The following is a 13675-nucleotide window of genomic DNA, read 5'->3' as shown; positions in this document are numbered from 1 at the left end:
AGTTTTACAGTAGTTATCGTAGAAAGTGTCTTTCCTCAAAAGGCTTTCAAAAAACTTAAGTTGTTTTGTTCACAAATATGACTTGTTGCAGTTGGATTGATCCCTAGTACTCATCATGTGGCCTCAAGACCAAATCAGCCAACCCCCTCCTCACATGTCCAAACCCTGTAACAGCTTACATGGAGATGGAGCGGAAAAAACATCTAAGAAAAAAAGTTAAGAATAAGAGGGGGAAGGCCCGTCTCTGACCCGTCCAGCAGTAAACTCAACATATACAAAGCTGAAAATGAAAGAGAAAAAAAATGAAGCAGAACACCGTGCCAGAATCTAAAGACGTCATGTACACCATGTCTCCGTCAGGCAGCCCAATTAATGAAAGTGCTCCTAACAAATATATGTCAGCTTTTAAGAGCTCTCCCTCGGTCCCATGATTCCCATCCGGAACAGTTTGTGCATATATTATGGCAACATTTTGAGACGTTTTTGTTCCTTTTTGTCTTTGGCAAGGGCTTTTCCGGCTGTTTATGCACACAAAATCTTTTCTCAAGGCAAGCCTAAGTTCGGTAGCCAATGTCTACAACCCTTCGGTGATTAGTCAACAGTACGGATTCTTCAATGAAGTGATTGTCATTGAACGAGAGACTAATCGTTTTCATGAGAAAAAAAAACGAAAAAAACAAACACTTGAGAAATACTTCCCCAAACATCTTAGTTGGATGTAAAATTGCTCGACTAACAGCTCCTTGGCAAAAAACAACAAAATTAACGACATATTTCTTGAGTTATCCTAGATTAATTCTGACTATGTTGAGGAAGTGTATATTGGCCACAGTGTCTGAAGAAGGGTACTATTGCCGCTTTTTTCAAGTTTTTCAAGCGAAGGTCTTTTAACCTAAGCTAGCATATGGAATTGTTTTTAAAATATATTTTTTTATACATGTATTTAACCCCTCATTTTTGGCACTAAACCATCCCCATTATTATTCCTACATTCATTTTTTAAAACTGGTACCAGGGGACCTTCATAAGAGGCTTGTTACTACATAAGAGGCTTGTTATTACTGTGGCCCAAACTGTTTGGACACTACAGACAGAAGTTGGCAGATTAGCTGTACCGGCTTCAGAAGGCGCTTGTGGGGGTCATAGAGCAAAATGGAGAACACAATCATGAGTCTCACATCCATCCATATTTGTAGGTCAAACCGTTAGAACGCTACAGACGATTTAGTGAGAAGACCAATTTTTGGGATGTCTCATGGTCTGACAAACACTGCTCTAGCTCTGCCACCTTTCATCCGCAGATGCGGAAGTGCGACATCGACAGATGCAGTGGATTGAGATGCATCCGATGCAACAAAAAAAAGATCTCTCTAGCTTACAATTGACGGATTTTTATGTTTACATTTTTTTTAATGCTCATTAGATGTCTTTGGGGCCACGGAAATCGACTATAGGAGGTTAAGGGAGTATGTGAGCATACTCATTCGGCTAAGCGCCAGCCGAATCGAAGCATGCGGAAGACTTAAGTCTTTCTCTCCACCACAGACTACACTGACAAAGCTAGAGTACTGGCCTGGCTGGAAGGTAGCTATGGCCCGATGGGGGTTGGGCTTATGGGTCAATCACGCATGGACGAGTGTGTGACGCAACTGGCAAAAGCTGAAACGCTGTGGTGCGTCCACATTCAGTAACTGCATGAAATGAAACACTCAAATCTCAAAAGGAGTTGATTTAGATAAAAAAGGCTTCAATGTAGAGCAACTTCAAAATAAGTCCTGATCCAGAAGCCTGACTGTGGTTTTGTGAATAATATGATCTTTAGAGGAAGCCCAAACTGTCACGCTCTGTCACAGAGCAGAGCCACTGCAATTAGATACCAGAAAAAATATCTTTGCTCAAACCACTCCGTCCTGCTTCCCCCTTAAAGTCTCCACCAGCCAGGGGAGTGTCTGAGAGTGAGAGCTTGTATGGGAGCAAATGATATATATATATATATATATATATATATATATATATATATAGATATGAGAGAGAGAGAGAGAGAGAGAGAGAGAGAGAGAGAGAGAGAGAGAGAGAGAGAGAGAGAGAGAGAGAGAGAGAGAGAGAGAGAGAGAGAGAGTTGAGAGAGAGTTGAGAGAGAGTTGAGAGAGAGTTGAGAGTGAAAGAGCACGAGGGAAGGAGAAAAACAGTAAATTAAGAAATAAAAACGAAACGCTACCTTTTTTGGCAACCTCCATCTCCTCCTCGGTCCAGCGAGAAGTCTCACCGGTTTCAATGTTCGCAGCGGCAGCAGTTCCTAGTGCTAAAGTCACAGAGAGAGAACAGAAAGCTCCATATTAGCCCACAGAGATAGTACAGTGTAGCTCGGTCCGCTTCTCAGCAGTCTCCTTCTCACTCCTGCTAATCAAATAATCTGTTTACATTCAGAGGCTCGCTGCTGAGGCCTGCACCTCACACTCTCTCTCGTTCCCTCTCCCTTTCTCGTGTTCTCTTGCTCTTTCGCTATCTCCCTCACAACTAGAGCGATCCCCTCCTCCTGTCCCTCCCTCTTTCCCTCACAAGGGGAGGGCCCCGTGTCAGCTGATCTGGATCCAGACAGCGGAGAAGTAGAGAGACACACCTCCCACCCTCCAACCTCTTTGGGAAACGGCCTTGGACAAAGACAAACAGACAGACGGAGAGAACATCCCGACAACAGAGACAGACAGACTGACTAAGTAACCACTCCTCTCACTGCTACACTGCCACATATCTATTAACCACAAACACACGTCTCTCTCAGTATCAGCCTGTCCACACTGACCCCTACCTCCCCTTCACCCACAGCCAAATTCACAGAACAACACACTCAATAAGGGAGGATGGGCTGATGGAAGCTGGGGCTGAGAGGGAGAGTGAACCCTGGCCCACTACTCCATGCGACCCATAGAGATTGCGTAAACTTTTTCCACATTGTTGTGTTTGTTGCGTTACAGCTTGTATTTAAAATGGATTAAATTAAGATTTTGTGTCACTGGCCTACATACAATACCCCATAATGTCAAAGTAGAATTATGTTTTTACACAATTTTACTAATTAATTACAAAATGAAAAGCTGAGATGTCTTGAGTCAATAAGTATTCATCCCCTTTGTCATGGCAAGCCTAAAAAAGTGGACTCACTCTGTGTGCAATAAGTGTTTAACATGATTTCTGATTTACTACCTCATCTCTGTACCCCACACATACAATTCTTTAAGGTCCCTCAGTCGAGCAGTGAATTTCAAACACAGATTCAACCACAAAGACCAGGGAGGTTTTCTAATTCCTCGCAAAGGGCATCTATTGATAGACGGGTAAAAATTCAAAAGCAGACTATGAATATCCCTTTGAGAAAGGTGAAATTTTTAATTACACTTTGGATGGTGTATCAATACACCCAGTCGCTACAAAGATACAGGCGTCCTTCCTAACTCAGTTGCCGGAGAGGAAGGAAACCGCTCAGGGATATCACCATGAGGCCAACGGTGACTTTAAAACAGTTACAGAGTTTAATGGCTGTGATAGGAGAAAACTGAGGATGGATCAACAACATCGTAGTTACTCCACAATACTAACCTAATTGACAGGGTGAAAAGGAGGATGCCTGTACAGAACAAATATTCCTAAACATGCATCCTGTTTGCAATAAGGCACTAAAGTAATACAGCAAAAACAATTGGCCTTTTAGTCCTGAATACAAAGTGTTTTGGATTTGCCCCAAACGTTACAACACATTACTGGGTACCACTCTCCATAATGTTCAAGCATAGTGGCGGCTGCATCGTGTAATGGGCATGCTTGTAATCGTTAAGGACTGGGGAGTCTTTGTGGAAAAAACAAAACAACTGAATTGTGCTAAGTAAGCATGGGCAAAATCCTAGAGGAAAACCTGGTTCAGTCTGCTTTGCACCAGACACTTTACACCGGAATTCACCTTTCAGCAGGACAATAACCTAAAACACAAGGCCAAATCTTCACTGGAGTTGCTAACCAAGAAGACTGAATGTTCCTGAGTGGCCAAGTTACATTTACAATCTACTAGAAAATCTATGGCAAAATGGTTGTCTAGCAATGGTCAACTACCAATTGAAAATAATAAATGGGCAAATGTTGCACAATCCAGGTGTGGAAAGAGCTTAAAGACTTACCCAGACAGACTCACTGCTGTAATTTTTGCCAAAGGTGATTCTAACATGTATTGGCTCAGGAGATTGATAGATATCTAATCAAGATAGTGTTTTCTTTTTCATAAATGTTTTACAAATGCTAGAATTTCTCTTCCACTTTGACATTCGAGTATTTTGTCTAGATTGTTGACAAAAAATGACAATTAAATCCATTTTAATTCCACTTTGTAAAAACAAAATTTTGAAAAAGGGGTGTGAATACTATCTGAAGGCACTGTTGCTGCAGTATGAACTCGACATTTATAGGACTTTTTTTCTCTCGAGGAGATCCATGCCTAGACGGCTGCTAGCGAACGGTCTAGGGCCATACATACTCTGTTAAATCTACTCAACGAATGATAGCTGAATCGCTACTTCCGTCCCATGGCACACTCAACTCACATGTTCGCCTAATCCAACCGGCATTCCCCCGTTCCCCCATCATGCCTGTTAAGATCCAGGGAGGTGGTCAGGTTATTAATCTTGCTCTGCTCTTGGAAGAGATATGGCGAGACCGAAATGGCCGCCCATTCCCTATATAATGGTCTGCTTTTGATCCGGCCAATAGGGCTCTGGTCAATAGTAGAACACGACATAGGGAATAAGGGCCCATAGGGCTCTGGTCAATAGTAGAACACGACATAGGGAATAAGGGCCCATAGGGCTCTGGTCAATAGTAGAACACGACATAGGGAATAAGGGCCCATAGGGCTCTGGTCAATAGTAGAACACTACATAGGGAATAAGGGCCCATAGGGCTCTGGTCAATAGTAGAACACTACATAGGGAATAAGGGCCCATAGGGCTCTGGTCAATAGTAGAACACGACATAGGGAATAAGGGCCCATAGGGCTCTGGTCAATAGTAGAACACTACATAGGGAATAAGGGCCCATAGGGCTCTGGTCAATAGTAGAACACGACATAGGGAATAAGGGCCCATAGGGCTCTGGTCAATAGTAGAACACGACATAGGGAATAAGGGCCCATAGGGCTCTGGTCAATAGTAGAACACGACATAGGGAATAAGGGCCCATAGGGCTCTGGTCAATAGTAGAACACGACATAGGGAATAAGGGCCCATAGGGCTCTGGTCAATAGTAGAACACGACATAGGGAATAAGGGCCCATAGGGCTATGGTCAATAGTAGAACACGACATAGGGAATAAGGGCCCATAGGGCTCTGGTCAATAGTAGAACACGACATAGGGAATAAGGGCCCATAGGGCTATGGTCAATAGTAGAACACGACATAGGGAATAAGGGCCCATAGGGCTCTGGTCAATAGTAGAACACGACATAGGGAATAAGGGCCCATAGGGCTCTGGTCAATAGTAGAACACGACATAGGGAATAAGGGCCCATAGGGCTATGGTCAATAGTAGAACACGACATAGGGAATAAGGGCCCATAGGGCTCTGGTCAATAGTAGAACACGACATAGGGAATAAGGGCCCATAGGGCTCTGGTCAATAGTAGAACACGACATAGGGAATAAGGGCCCATAGGGCTATGGTCAATAGTAGAACACGACATAGGGAATAAGGGCCCATAGGGCTCTGGTCAATAGTAGAACACGACATAGGGAATAAGGGCCCATAGGGCTCTGGTCAATAGTAGAACACGACATAGGGAATAAGGGCCCATAGGGCTATGGTCAATAGTAGAACACGACATAGGGAATAAGGGCCCATAGGGCTCTGATCAAAAGTAGTGCACTGTATAGAATAAGGGTGCCATTTCAGACGCAGATATAGATTTATAAATACAGAGTGGGAGGCTAAAACAGACTGTCTGACATTCAGCACACATACATCATAAGAAGCTTTCAGAACAGCACAAGGACTAGGCTGAGGTACAGCTGAGAGGAGCCATGTCAACGGGTCCATCCTAGACGCCACACTATTGTCATGGTGATGATGACTAGGGTATAGGCTCGACTCAGACTGAGCCCCCTGGCTGGGTTACACAAGCGAGAGATCGGAGGCATTGTGTTGAGGAGCAAAAACAACAATAACAACAACCTGAACCTGGTATGTATTCAGCGAGATGAAATTGCAGATAGAAATGTAATGAATAGAGCTGATTCCTTATTCAACCAGACCATCTTAGTAGTTCTAAACAATAAAATGTATATCTGAACAGACACCAGTTTTTGCCAGGCAAGCAAGTGCATATCCTATCAGGTGTGTGTGTGTAAAGGGTGGTGGTGTTTTTCTTGAAGCTCAGTGGCATGACATTTACATTTTAGTCATTTAGCACAGGGGTTCCCAAACGTTTTCACTCAGGCCCGTCTTCCAGCATTGTGGAACATCCTGCGCACCCGCACCCCCCCCCCCCCCCATGTCTATTTCTATGGGCACAAGCACTATTCATGACGAACTGTTCACACACCTCTTGTTGGTGGAGAGAATTTAGCATGTTTAAAGCAAATTCTTCCAATTCTATACGTTTTACCATGTCTAATATGTATTCATGTGATATTTCAGTGACAAAAAAATGACAATATCTATGGGCTAAAACAAACGGGGGAAAAAAGAAAGAAAAACTTTAGCTGACATGGGCTAGTTGTTCTGGACATTTCTGACAAGTTATAAATAGATCTCTAACATATGCAACTAACATGACAAGAAGAACTGATGATGCACTATCCAATTTAGAAATGTACACCTTGTGCATTCTACCGTGTGCGCCCCCCTGCCGACCCCTCGGCCCCCTTGGTAACTTGTGAGATTTGTTAATGACAGTTGCACTGTCATACTTTCAGAATTGTTTGGCGAGCTATGCATAGGAGGCCTGCGAGCTACTTGTAGCTGGCGATTGAGCTGTTGGAGACGCCAAGCGCCACACACACACACACACTTGTTCATACCTCATAGCCGAGGTTCTATACCTCGAGTGGACACACGTAGAATTGTATTATCATTATCTACTCAGTCCCATTGCCGCAAATAACACATAACCACAAAACTAGTAAACCACCCTAGTAAGGGTAAAGGTTTCTTCCTCCGTTAGCTGTTTGAGATGCACCTTTGTAAAAAAATATATATATAATTAGAGGGGATGGTAAAAAAAGTGTAGAATGGCTGAGGTGCTTACCTCCTCTGTTAGGGTCCATGGGAGCTCCACCTGATGCAGTTTTGGTGGGCTCTCTAACGGCCTTCTGTGTAATAGGCTCAGCTTTGGGGGGCTGAGGAGACTCTGTAGGCAGGGCAGGCTCAGGGGCGGAGGCCGGCGGTAGTGGCTCCTCGGTCGCCACAGAGGCAGCCTCGTTGGCCATGGAGCGCGTGGTGATCCTTCCCTTGCGCCGGCCCTGGCTGTTGGCGGTCTTTCTGCCGCGCGGCGTGCTCTGCTCCTTTCCGTCCTCGTCTTCCCCACCGTCACACTTGTCTTTGTCTTTGCCGATGTCCCTGAATGAGATGGGGGCAAAAGGTTTTACCTCACCATAGCATGGCTGGTAGCATAGCAGCAATAACACATAATTAAAACTGTGGGTCAAGGGGATTCTGCAGTTTAAAACAATGAATGACAGTACTGTTATACATTTTTAGGCACATTTTGACATTCATTTGTTTTATATTCTACTCAACTCCTATCCAATGGACATTTTCAGAAACTGTACAAGCCTATTGTTTTGCACAGATGAATGCTTAGGAAAAAGCCATTTGCAGAGTCCCATCAACTGGATTTAAAAGTCCATTTTCATTAGCAGGTTTGTTTTACAGGCACTTGCAACGAGGCTGCCTCTCATTTGGTGGTTGGTTAGGACACGAGTTATGACTAACTGCTGCCCACGGATCCAGCTGGGTAAACAGGCAGGAAGTCATCTGGCTAATGGCTTAGTGTTATGGGGCCAAGATGGCCGCCACGCTCTCCTCCCCTCTCAGAGTCAGCTCTTTCTCAATTCGCCTTTCCTTTCATCCTTTATCCATCTCAAAATTAATTGGAGGAGAACGTCCGAGTGAGAGCAGGACACAAGTAATCAAGGAAAGACGAATTGAGAAAGGGCCAGAGTGTTCGTAAGCAAGAAGTAAACACAGGCCCGGTCAAAGGGAGGAGTACCTTCCTTCCTTCCTAGAAGAGCAGTCAGTAGACAAGGTCTGATTTCCATTTAGGCCTTGAGGGAGCATTTCAAATACCATTCTGCCTTTGTTTTATGGTTTTTCAAACTGCAGGATAGGCGGAACATTGAAAGCAGTCCGTCGGTGGGTGTTATGCTCTGGCCATCACGCCAGAGAAGGGCAGTGGTTCGCTCCCTCTCGCTCTCTCCCAGTCTCTCCATCTCTAGCTCCGTCTCGCTCTGGCCTGATTTACATTACATCTAAGAGGGATGATGATCCCTGCAACAAGGCTCCAGAATTTATTTTGCCTCAACTGAAAGCTACAATTTACTGGGAGGTACAGATTCTCCCTCAAAGTGTCAGAGGGGGGGTCAGGCCCGAGTTTGACTCTAGCTAGAACTCTAACAGCAGTACCTGTGGGAAACCCATGAGCAAGTGTATACGCACACACACAGCTATTCAAAATTTACCTGGAGTCCTCCTTTTCATCTTTCTCTTCCTCTTCCTTATTCTGCTCGTCCTCTTTTTTCTCTGACTTCTCCAATTTCTCCTCTTCGATTTTGTCGTCTGACTTGTCTTCTTGTGAGGGTCGTGTTATTTGCTATAAGAAGAAAAAAAAAGAGCACAAGGATATACACATTTTAGCTAAACGTATTTTCAATTGGTAAATATATACCTCCCAACTCGAGAGAATCTCCCTATATGATAACTCTGCTCAACTCTCATGATGTCACAGAGACAGTCTAGTCTATGCAAAGTCATCATGATGACGTATAGCACCCCGGAGTTCAATCTGGGCCAGAAAGTTTACAAAAAAACCTCAAGGCAGCCCATAGCTAATTCACGTCTAGTTTTGAAAAAAACTCTGCCCATGTTTGAATTCCTATTTAGTGGGGCTAATGAGGCACACAGCTAAAACAGCACGCCATGACCCACATCCCTTTTAAGGCAACAACAACACAATAGTGGTGTGCTAGAATAATACCCTGTAGGAAAGGAAGGATTCAGAAGGAAAAATAACAGGCACTGACAGTGTCAACAAAATATCAAAGCAATACACTGACTGTCCTATAAAATCACAACATAAATCTTAGAGCGACCTATGGTTCATTTCAGACATGATATACCATTTCATGGCCTATTAATGCACTCTCCAGCCAAGGGAAGCTACAAATCAAAAAGCAGTTAAGTCCATCTGTCCATTCACCTACATTTACTGTTGCAGCAACTGCCTAGCCTACCACTGATGCTAAAAGTTCACTGTGAAAGACGCAGGAGTGGTCTGCTGCTCAATTCTTCAGACTAAAAAGAGAGCAGACGGACTGCCCCACTAAGTGAACAACAGTACAATGACATAATGTGATAAGTATAACTACCATAGGGTTATTCCCCCGGCATCAGGGCAGTCCAATTTCCTCAAAGCTAGCTAACCAGATAAGAGAAGAAAGGGAACCAGACAGAGGGAAAGTAGAGTTTAACAGCCTGGTCATGCACCCAGTGTAGATAAGATTATGACTATGACCTCCTTTGATGATCTTCACATGGAGAGGGTGTCCACAGGATCATGATACACATACAAACATCATAAGTACAATACAGGCCATTGTTCCGCCTGCAGTCAGCCTGTGTAGAAAATCAAAAGCCTCACATGACTAAATTAAGAGAATTACAGTGAAATAGATTGGGTGAGTGAGAGGGTGTCCTGGTCCTGAACCCATAACCGCCCCAACACGACCCGACTAAGCGAAAGCCGAGTTCATGTACTCAATCATTCAAGTCATTACGATTTCCCATGATAACTAGTAATCACGTTACCCTACAGTATGAATGCAGATACTGTACAAACCACACTTTTCTTTTGCAGACACCAATTAATATAACTTTTGGCTACAAAAGTCAACACTGCTGATGCACTGATGAGAAGGATCTTAAATGTTGTATTTATAAATACTATACCAAACATTAGGCACAGCATCCCAATAGTGAGTTGCACCCCCCCTTTTTTTGCCCTCAGAACAGCCTCAATTCGTCGGGACAATGACTCTCAAGGTGTCTAAAGCATTCACAGTGATTCCCATGTTGACTCCAATCTGGGAAAACCAGGAACGGTGGTGGACCACTGGAAACTGTTGAGCGTGAAAAACCCGGCAGCGTTGCAGTTCTTGACAGCGCGGTACGCCTGGCATGTTTTGCCCATTCACCCTCTGAATGGAGCACATACAGAGCCCATGTCCCAAGGCTTAAAAATCCTTCTTTAACCTGTCTCCTCCACTTCATCTATCTATAACACAGTTGAAGTCGGAAGTTTACATACACCTTAGCCAAATACATTGAAAATCAGTTTCACAATTCCTGACATTTAATCCTAGTAAAAATCCCCTGTCTTAGGTCAGTTAGGATCACATCTTTATTTTAAGAATGTGAAATGTCAGAATAATAGTAGATCGAATTATTTCTTTCAGCTTTTATTTCTTTCATCACATTCCCAGTGGGTCAGAAGTTTACATACACTCAATTAGTATTTGGTAGATTGTGCAAAACTGTCATCAAGGCAAAGGGTGGCTACTTTGAAGAAAATCAAATAACATATTTTGATTTGTTTAGCACTTTTTTGGCTACTACATGATTCCATTTCTGTTATTTCATAGTTTTGATGTCTTCACTATTATTCTACAATGTAGAAAATAGTACAAATAAAGAAAACCCCTTGAATGAGTAGGTGTGTCTAAATATATATTTTTCACATAGTGAAAAAGTAGTGAACATAGTGAACGTTCATAACACATAAGCATACAAGTTTAGTGGTAATCCTTTTTGATGCATTCACTAACAGCAGTAGATACTAGATAACAGAACTCCTGGGTCAGACGCAGATCTGGGTCAGACAAGTCCAGCAGAGTGATTGAGAATGGAGCAACATTCTTTATCATCATTGCTGGCAAGGGATACCAGCAACACCCTCCCCCTCTGCCTGATCCACGAAAGTGCTGTGCTGGAACAAGTCTGGCTATGCCAAACCAAACATCCCATGCTGGTACCAGATGGGGCTAACGAAGGTCAAAAACCCAATGGTGAGCAGAGGGAATGAATCAGAGCGTATCAGCGAGTCAGAGCGAGCGGGAGAGTCGAAGCGAGCGAGCGGGAGAGTCAGAGCGAGCGGGAGAGAGAGAGCGAGCGGGAGAGAGAGAGAGCGGGAGAGAGAGAGAGAGCGAGAGAGCGAGAGAGAGCGAGAGAGCGAGAGAGAGAGAGAGCGAAAGCGAGAGAGTCTGAGCCAGAGTCAGAGAGAGAGAGAGAGAGTCAGAGAGTCAGTCAGAGAGAGAGTCAGAGTCAGAGAGAGAGCGTCAGAGAGAGCGAGTCAGAGAGAGCGAGTCAGAGAGAGCGAGTCAGAGAGAGCGAGTCAGAGAGAGCGAGTCAGAGAGAGCGAGACAGAACGAGAGCGAAAACGAGAGTCCGAGCCAGAGTCAGAGAGAAAGAGAGCCAGAGGGAGAGCCAGAGTCAGAGAGCCAGAGAGAGAGAGAGAGAGCCAGAGAGAAAGAGCCCGAGAGAGAGCCCGAGAGAGAGTCCGAGTCAGAGAGTCCGAGTCAGAGAGAGTCCGAGTCAGAGAGAGTCCGAGTCAGAGAGAGTCCGAGTCAGAGAGAGTCCGAGTCAGAGAGTGAGAGTCAGAGAGTGAGAGAGAGAGAGAGCGAGACAGAGCGAGAGCGAAAGCGAGAGTCCGAGCCAGAGAGATTCCGAGCCAGAGTCAGAGAAAGAGCCCGAGAGAGAGAGATTCCGAGCCAGAGTCAGAGAAAGAGAGAGAGCCCGAGAGAGAGATTCCGAGCCAGAGTCAGAGAAAGAGAGTCAGCCCGAGTCAGAGAGAGCCCGAGCCCGAGAGAGAGTCAGAGAGAGAGAGAGCCCGAGCCCGAGAGAGAGTCAGAGAGAGAGAGAGCCCGAGTCAGAGAGCGAGAGAGCGAACCCGAGTCAGAGAGAGAGCGAGCGAGCCCGAGTCAGAGAGAGAGCGAGCGAGCCCGAGTCAGAGAGAGAGCGAGCGAGCCCGAGTCAGAGAGAGAGCGAGCGAGCCCGAGTCAGAGAGAGAGCGAGCGAGCCCGAGTCAGAGAGAGAGCGAGCGAGCCCGAGTCAGAGAGAGAGCGAGCGAGCCCGAGTCAGAGAGAGAGCGAGCGAGCCCGAGTCAGCGAGAGAGCGAGCGAGCCCGAGTCAGCGAGAGAGCGAGCGAGCCCGAGTCAGCGAGAGAGCGAGCGAGCCCGAGTCAGCGAGCGAGCGAGCGAGCCCGAGTCAGCGAGCGAGCGAGCGAGCCCGAGTCAGCGAGCGAGCCCGAGTCAGCGAGCGAGCCCGAGTCAGCGAGCGAGCCCGAGTCAGCGAGCGAGCCCGAGTCAGAGAGAGAGCGAGAGAGTCAAAGAGAGAGCGAGAGAGTCAAAGAGAGAGCGAGAGAGTCCGAATCAGAGAGAGAGTCAGAGAGAGAGAGAGTCAGAGAGAGAGTCAAAGAGAATCAGAGAGAGAGTCAGAAAGAGAGTCAAAGAGAGAGAGTCAAAGAGAGAGCAAGAGTCAAAGAGAGAGCGAGAGAGTCCGAATCAGAGAGAGAGTCAGAGAGAGAGAGAGTCAGAGAGAGAGTCAAAGAGAATCAGAGAGAGAGTTAGAGAGTGAGAGAGAGAGAGTCAAAGAGAGAGAGAGCGTCAAAGAGAGAGAGAGCGTCAAAGAGAGAGAGAGCGTCAAAGAGAGAGAGAGCGTCAAAGAGAGAGAGCGTCAAAGAGAGAGAGCGTCAGAGAGAGAAAGAGAGTCAAAGAGAGAGAGTCAAAGAGAGAGAGAGAGTCAGAGTGAGAGAGAGAGACAGAGAGAGTCAGAGAGAGAGAGAGAGAGAGACTGATTCTTACTGATCAAAACCTTAGAAAAAACCTTGACAAAGAACAGGCTCAGTAAGCACAGCCTTGCCATTGAGAAGGGTAGAACACAGGAAAACCTGTCTCCCTGTAGAGGAAAGGCTGTGTAACCACTGCACAACAGCAGAAACAGAGCTGCATTTCCTGACAAAATCTTTAAAAAAATATAGAGATTAGAGAGTGTCATTTCTCCAAATTTGAAACCCTTTTCCAAAGTTTCAGAGACCTCTCTGATGAGAATAAGCTACATTGCTGCCTGCCATAAAGATGAGGGACAGTGTCTGACAGACCAATCAACCTGCACATGTCCTCTACTGTATGCTTATTGTGATTGTTCAATGTATGGTTATTTTGACCCTTGGTTATTGCTGTTACTGTTGTCCCATTGACCATTTTGATTCTTATTATTTTCATATTGTAAATATCCAAAGTAAGCTTTGACAATATGTACATTGTTATGCCAATATAGCAAATTGAATTGAGAGAGAGAGATCATTTAAAAAGGAGGGACAAGAAAAGGATGAGTTTGACTGCATAAAAGATGACATTGGGGGGT

General features: G+C 45.1%; 1 protein-coding gene across 8 annotated transcripts in view; it reads right to left on the bottom strand.

Annotated features, from left to right (window-relative positions):
* ncor1 (nuclear receptor corepressor 1) overlaps nt 1-13675 on the bottom strand; it is a 117519-nt gene that overhangs the window by 28586 nt on the left and 75258 nt on the right. For all 8 annotated transcript variants that reach the window (XM_071329737.1, XM_071329709.1, XM_071329728.1 and 5 more), the window contains 3 exons: nt 8719-8849; nt 7287-7597; nt 2219-2302 (listed from right to left, as the gene is read on the bottom strand). In XM_071329737.1, the coding sequence (XP_071185838.1) occupies nt 2219-2302; nt 7287-7597; nt 8719-8849 (526 nt within the window). The remainder of the gene's footprint in view (nt 1-2218; nt 2303-7286; nt 7598-8718; nt 8850-13675) is intronic.

The sequence above is a fragment of the Salvelinus alpinus genome, chromosome 1 (genome assembly GCF_045679555.1).
Source record: "Salvelinus alpinus chromosome 1, SLU_Salpinus.1, whole genome shotgun sequence".
In the NCBI taxonomy this organism is placed as follows: domain Eukaryota; kingdom Metazoa; phylum Chordata; class Actinopteri; order Salmoniformes; family Salmonidae; genus Salvelinus; species Salvelinus alpinus.
Note: the sequence above shows the minus strand (reverse complement) of the source record. Positions and strands in the feature narration are given on the sequence as shown.